Source organism: Montipora foliosa, chromosome 6 (assembly GCF_036669935.1).
Source record: "Montipora foliosa isolate CH-2021 chromosome 6, ASM3666993v2, whole genome shotgun sequence".
In the NCBI taxonomy this organism is placed as follows: Eukaryota; Metazoa; Cnidaria; class Anthozoa; order Scleractinia; family Acroporidae; genus Montipora; species Montipora foliosa.
In genome coordinates, this window is record NC_090874.1 from 1,987,817 (window position 1) to 1,995,316 (window position 7,500).

General features: G+C 39.7%; 1 protein-coding gene and 1 pseudogene across 1 annotated transcript in view; both read left to right on the forward strand.

Annotated features, from left to right (window-relative positions):
- The first annotated feature begins 1,016 nt into the window (after positions 1-1,016).
- The window catches only part of LOC138006245 (eukaryotic translation initiation factor 3 subunit A-like), a 41,706-nt gene continuing 35,222 nt past the window's right edge, over positions 1,017-7,500 (forward strand). The window contains exons 1-3 of the mRNA XM_068852461.1: positions 1,017-1,114; positions 2,831-3,161; positions 3,808-3,971. Coding sequence (XP_068708562.1) covers positions 1,066-1,114; positions 2,831-3,161; positions 3,808-3,971 — 544 coding nt within the window. The 5' untranslated portion in view covers positions 1,017-1,065. The remainder of the gene's footprint in view (positions 1,115-2,830; positions 3,162-3,807; positions 3,972-7,500) is intronic.
- Positions 7,011-7,500, forward strand: part of LOC138008454 (uncharacterized) — a 6,961-nt pseudogene continuing 6,471 nt past the window's right edge.

A 7,500-nucleotide genomic window follows, 5' to 3' on the forward strand; every position in this document is an offset into this window, starting at 1 on the left:
ACAGAGTCACAGAAAAAGTTATTGATTAGTTGAATCTTCAGATATATATTTTTATACATATAATCACTAATACCTCTAATTGACTTATCTTTTCGCCTTAAAAATTTCTAAAGAGTCAGCGGATACAACATCAAAGGGTAGACTATTCCCTATCATCATAGAAGTCACAGTAGACTGAGTATATCCGTCATGATCCCCTTTATAGAAACAAGCAGCCGCTCTCTGCATATTTTCCAGCCTATCATATCACATTGATAGTATGGACCTTAAATTACTGGTGCATATTCCAATTTGGGTCTAACTAGGATTTTGTATAAGTACTTTTGATATTTTGTTTAAAAAACCAGAATTTTTTCAAACTACGCCCTTTTAATTATGATGGTGATTCCACCTCAAGTTTGTGTCCAGGATGACTCCCCAATAAGAGTGTATATTACTGTAACATAGCCTAGCCTCTAACAGGTGGTTCTTCTGCCTGCATATCTACATGTTTAAACATTTTGTTGGATTACATCAACAACATGGCATCCGGGTAGCCATTATAATACGCTCTAGCAGGCCAAACTCATTACCCTTTCTTCACTGTAAAAATTCTTGGCGGCGCATGCTTCAAAATTCCAAAAAACATTAATTTTTTAACAACAATAAGAGCAAGGTGACACACGCTAACACAAACCTGGTTTCACGATCACAACTGGTTGGTGTTAGCTATAGTGTGTGTCACCTTAATTGCTTTTATTGTTGTTATCGTTTTTTCGCTCACAGAGTTCCAGTCCATACTAAGCCCTGACAGAAAGTGTGATTTTTCGAGTTCCTGTGTGATTTTGTGTTCAATCATTTCCAGACGCCAAAGTACAAATTCTCCATTTCGGTGCAATTCGTTTCCCAAAGGACAGTGAACCACCCCAAAAAGCGCTGGGAAGAACACGAACTCGCGCGCATATTTCGAGGGCATTGCGCGCGCGTTTTAATGTGAATACGGAAACGAGGTCATGTCTCTGGACCAGAAGGCTCTGCGTTCATTTTTCTGTCGTGTGAGAGAGGTGAGATTCGGAATTCGTCGCCATGCCTGTGTACTTTCAGCGGCCAGAAAATGCTCTTAAAAGGGCAAACGGTTAGTAATAATTATGTTTATGTGAGAAATATTTATTTAGCAGTTTGTCCTAAAAAAACTCAAAGGGCTGCACGATAAATCCCTTATTTCAATTGATTTTCTCCGCGTGAATCGAACTTCGTCGGCTTTTGTCATATTTAGCCTTCGACGAAATGTTTTTTGTGCTCTTTCCGACCTGTGTATCTTTGGTTACTTAGTGGTAAACTGATCGCGTCACATAGTTTCCTCTGGTCTTCAAAGCCATACGTGTACATTAATTGGGCCTTGGGAGAGCAGAGAGTATAAAAGAAGGACACTTACCACGTGATTTGGCTGCAACTAAAGATGAATTGATAGCTGTTTCCCTTGATTAATGGAAAGTTAGAGCCCTCCATGATGATAACTTTATGTTACATGTTTCGTTCTACAAAAGCTTCCAACTAATTTGCATGGAAGCAAGCAAACATTCTTTCTACAATCTTGGACAGAATAAAAAGGAACAGCAAACCCCCATCCCCCCCCCCCAAAGCAATGATGAAGCCGGGCAAAAGCCAAAACGCGCCATTTTCCCATCCTTGATTTGGGGGGGGGGGGAGGGGGGTTGCAAATTTCCCATCTATTTTGTCCAAGATTGTAGTTTCTCTTGGGATCATTGTAATGTACCAGTTAAAGTGAAGCTTCAACATCCCCGGACCCCCCCTCCCCCCTGGGCAACCCCCCCCGGGCATTTGAATTTTTGGAAATTTTTTGTTCAAATGCCGCCCTCCCCAGCTCCGGGAAAATTACCAGATTTTTATAAACTGAATGCATTGGTTTTATGGAGTTTCATGCAACAACACTTAAATACATTCCATACATTCATTCCATTATTTATACACCTACATATCAATCGTCGCAAATGTATTAAAATATTCGTAAATACACCAGGTCGGTCAAAGCAATTGACCTCTATAAATCGTATCCGGCAGCGTCAGTATTTTATTGAATTATTTTATTGAATTATTCAAGGCTGCTGCCTAAGAAAATTTTAAAGGGACCCTCAGAGCTAAACACTGAGAACTTAGGAGCCCAACATATGAAGTGAAAGGTGTTGCTGTGAAAAATTAAGGAGCCCAGAGCTATTCTTTGGGAGCCCCAGGCTACCGGGCTCCTGTTAGGCAACAGCCTTGTTATTGTTTATATATTTATATATTCAAAGATAATATACATTGGTTGTTAATACCTTCAAATACAGATTAAAGTTTGTGTAGGCCTTTGCTTTTCAACCGATCAGCCACAAATGCGGAATCTTTACCTTTAAATACATCTAAGTTTGTCTCCGCTATGATTTATCAACCCACATGGAAAGGTAACATGAAATTGAGGCTAGCGTTCAAATTCCCCACCCCCTGTGAGTGGTGATCAAATCCCTACCCCCAGGAAGGCTAACCTGATCAAATTTCCTCCCCCCGGGTAGGGAAGCTTTAATTTGACTGGTACATAAGTCCCAACAGAAAATAAAAACAATGTTTACGCGAAATTTTGGAGGGACAAACAAAGGGTATTATGGTATTTTTGATATTGGCTAATATATGTATCCTAACTCAGTTATTTCATTGTTGCCAAAGGGTGGTCAGCCTTCCAGCATCAACTTAGTGAGAAAAATTAATAAATTCTTTCAAACGTAGTCAGGAATTAAATTACCCTTATTCTGCTTTTGACTTTATGCTCATGTGTACTTCTTGATAATAACTTTAGAATTCATAGAAGTTGGGAAGAAAGAGCCAGCATTGGATGCTCTGTATGATGTAATAAAGAGCAAGAAACATCGGACATGGCAAAATAAGATTCATGAGCCTATTCTTTTCAAGTATTTAGAGCTGTGTGTTGAGCTCCGAAGAAGCCATGTTGCAAAAGAGGGATTATACCAGTACAAGTTAATTTGCCAGCAAGTTAACATTGCATCGCTGGAGGATGTTATTCGTTACTTCCTCAAGCTTGCTGAGGATCGGGCAGAGACTGCTCGTAAGGAATCGAGAGACCAGGTTCCCATGGTGGAAGATTTGGATCAGATAATGACCCCAGAAAGGTATTGTGATAGGGTATTGGGAAACACAGGGTATTGCAAAACATCTCAAGGAATCCGTGTGCTGTCGTTCGTGGACTGTATCTACTGTTGGCCCAAGCTGATAAATGATCAAGATTTCCACAGCTGAAAAAAAGAAAAAAAGAACAACGTCAGTTTAACATACTTCGCCATTGGGTTCTCTGTCATTTTGGTCACAAAAAAAAAATTCTTGAAATTCGTATGGAAAGCATTCTGTTACAGAACACATGGGAATTCCAACACTAAGAACTTAACTCCTCAACCTGGACATAAACGTTGATAGAATGAAATCATCCAACTACAAGAATCTGAAAATAACAGCTTACCTTGAAATTTGAGGAACTTGATCATCTCTCCATAGCGAGAAATGGGAATGTTCAATTTCGTTGTAAAATTTGCCATTCGCATGGCGTGTGATATTTGCATAAACGTTTGATTTTTTTTCTGCATCCAATTGGACCCTTTGTTTTATATTCTGGGCAATGACACACTGGTTTAGGAAAGGGCTTGAAGATATTCCTTAAGCATTTTCAGAAGCAGACCTGGAACAGAGTTTTTTAGATATCTAACAATCATGTCAATTTAAACGTATTTCAAAAATTGCCAATCTGGTTTTTTTTTTCATTAGCATATTACTCAGTTTTGTCAGTGGAGAAGACACTCAGGACCGTACAGATCGGGTCATGTTGACACCTTGGGTCAAGTTTCTGTGGGAAGCTTATCGCAATGTCCTGGAGCTGCTGAGGAATAATGTGCGAGTAGAGAAGCTCTACCATGACACCGCTCAGCAAGGTTTGTTAATCACTCACTGAAAAACTATGTCCCCATTAAAGAAGAGAATAGAATAAAATAGAATAGATGCTTTATCAAAATTGCCTCACAGCCCATAGGCAGATTTATGCAATTATAATTTACAGTAAATTTGATGTGATTTCCCAATCCAAAGCACCCTTAATCGTTCATCGTAAACTTTTGTCTTAATGCTTTTTTTATTTTGCTGTAATACTTAACAGAATATTTACATTTCATCTGTTGGGTCTGGAAGCCTTCTTTGTTGGGTTCCTGAGAAATGTATCAAACAGAGCTTGTAATTGAAAATCGAAACATTTATGAGACAAAAACAGATTTATCACAAATCACAATGCTGACAAGCACAAAAGCGAAGGACATGGTTAATAAATATTAAATTTTACAATCTGAATGTTTTTGGGTTAGATTAAAGCGATATATTATTGAACATGCGGTACCGAACGATTATTGTGAAGTTTTGCACATACGGTGAAAACAGGAAGTTGCCTTGGTCCAGAGTGCTGATCAACAGGATTTGTTTCAACATCATTTGCCAATCTTAAAAGCGACAAAGGCACATTTGAGTAAGCAAAAAGGCTTCCTCATTTCACAGAAAGAATACACTTCTGTCATCTTTATAAAAAATCCTCGCGTATCACATTTCAACCCACCTATGCAAATTTGTTAAGCTTGAATATTACACAACATGATGAATTCACAAAGTGTAGTTCCAGAAAATATCCATACCCCCACCACGGGGGAAATTTCATACAGGACCTCCCCACCCCCCAGCCCCTTCAGATTTTCCATTTTACCGAGGACGCGATAACCCCTCCTCCTCCCTGGAAATTCCAAAAAATGTTGAACACCCCCAATACCCCCTGGAAATTATGTTCTTCAAAGCAAACAACAAACAAGAGGCCGTGTATCTAGCGTCAGGCATGTATTTGAGACGATGTGGTAAACATTGCGTACATGCGTAAGTTAAAAGTCGCAAATTATCCTAAATACATAACCTTAACTTTATTATTTTTATGTATACAGAAGCTGGTCTAAAACGTAAAATACAGTATTGCCAGTATTCGAAGGGAGCTACTACCACACTAGTTGCAAATAAACAATTTTTGAGCTGTTTATAAAATGTGCGAAACATAAATTTCGTGCACTTAAAATGGACACAATCGCAAGCACATTTAATGACGCATTTTTTACAAAATTATGTAACGAAGAAGAGAAAAAGAAAGACAAATGAGTTAATAGCAAGTTTTCTTTACTCATCTTGCCAAATGACAGCCTCTAATGTATAAAAGATGCTTCACAAGTGCAGTGATTCTCGATAAGTATCCAGCAAGAACATTCACTGGCAAGTTACCAGTCCATCACGGACAACTACTATTAATCTTTGGAGACTGGTAATGAGTAGTGGCGGCTCCCATCCAAAATCGTCTTTATTTCACGGTTTTATTTGGTGCTGGTTTGCTTCCAAAGCATTATTAGGAAAAAGGAAAACCTTCTGTGGCAACAGCACTAATAGAAGTATCATAATTTAACTACTTAAAACTTCAGAACGTCCCACAAAAGTTGGTAAGCGGCACCTTCTAACGTATGAAGTGAGTCGACGATTGATTTCCTTCCATCTGGATGTGAATTTCGCCTCAAACCCCCCCTCCACTCCGGGATTTCCTGGGGCTTTGACCCCCCCTGGGGCTTTTGACCCCCCCCCCCCCCCCCCCACCCCCTTGGAATTTCCAATTCCCTCCGTGGTGGGGGTATGGATATTTTCTGAAACCACACAAAGGAAAATCTCTCAAAAACCTTTTCCAGCGAAAAATGTATTGAAACAAACAACATATTTGCTATTAGTTGCAAAAAACCCTTCCTATTTCATTGTGTGCACAAAAACAAGAAAGCCAATCACGTCAAAATTAATTATCATACGCAACAAAATAAATTTCAGGATCAAACCCTTTTCTGAAGAACCTTTCCTTGAATAATGAAGCACAAAATAGACAACAAGCTTTCTTTCAAATAATTCTTGACTGTCACACTTCCAATTATTTTTTTACCTGAAGACTGCAGAGTTGAGCTCAAAGCTCAAAATAAATGTAAATAGCCAGACAACAGTAAACACAGATGCATTCAAAGTGTTTGATTCTTTCTCTGAGTTTGTTAAACCCATACACCAAATTCATAAATGGCGGCTAACCTGGGTTGACTGGCGGCCAGACATGACATCGAGGCGTTTTAGGATAAACACACAGTACTTTCGAGGAGGGAAGGAGAAAATAAAGGATCGACGCGGGGAAAATTACATTCCCAGTTCTTCTTTAAGCGTGAGAAGGTCATCGGTATTAAAAAATGATCAGCTACGGTTTTGTTTAAGAAACCTCACCAGAGTTTGACTCAACAACAGCACAACTCGCACCCTGCTTGGCCAATTTTCGCTTTTTGTACAACGATTCGGATCCGGATTCATAAGAAAACTGTCTTTCCCTTGAATGATGTATTCTTCGACTCTTAAAAAAGCAATAGCAACAAAAAGAAAAACAAGAGCTCTTTTTAATTTCTTCCAAACAGATGACTTGATTTTACACAATTATGCCATAAATAAATGTAGTCAATGTGCCTCTTGTATTACTGGTCTATTTCTACATCAAGATATTTCATTGCTGGTGGCTTACTGGAACCCAACTCTGGTTATCCTTGAGGTTTTCGAACACTGACCGCCATCTTGGATTCAAACAACAACATCCAAGAACTCAACAACCGAAGCCTGTTACAGCTAGACGAGCTTACTCCAGTTCAGAGTTAAAGAACATACGAGCCCATCAACCCAAATGTAGACTACAGCCGCAATTATGGAGAAAGTGGCAAGATCTGGGTTTAACTAAACGTTATAGATCGAAACGTGGTGGTCAACCGAGGATCCAGTGGAACCCTGTCCCTCCACTCACAGGTATCCCACTCCCACCTTCACTATCTCCAAATGGCTCAAACCATTCAAGTGTGAGACCCCTTGCGAAGAATGTGATTCCAACGACTATGGTAGCTAATGTCCAATCGCTAGCACCGAAACTAGATGAACTGTTAGCTGTATTGAAAGTATATCCAGCTGAATTTGTCTGTCTTACAGAAACCTGGCTCAACGAGTCTTGTCCTGACTCCTTAGTTCATCTCCCGGGTTATCTGTGCTTCAGGAATGATCGACAGAACCGTTGTGGAGGCGGGGTCTGTGCATATGTCAAATCATTGTTCCCATGCAAGCGTATGTCTGATTTTGAGGAACCAGTCCTTGAGTCTGTATGGACACTTGTCCGTCCCTACCGACTGCCCAGATGTGCTTCGTGCATTTTGGTTGGAGCAGTATACCATCCTCCATCTAATGGTGATATGAATGAGTGCTTGGTAGGTCACATTGACAGGAACTGTGAGACATTCTTATCGAAACACCATGATGGAGTGATCATCGTAACAGGTGATTTTAACCCGATCAGTACAGGCTTGAAGCCTAATTATGTCACATACAAGACTG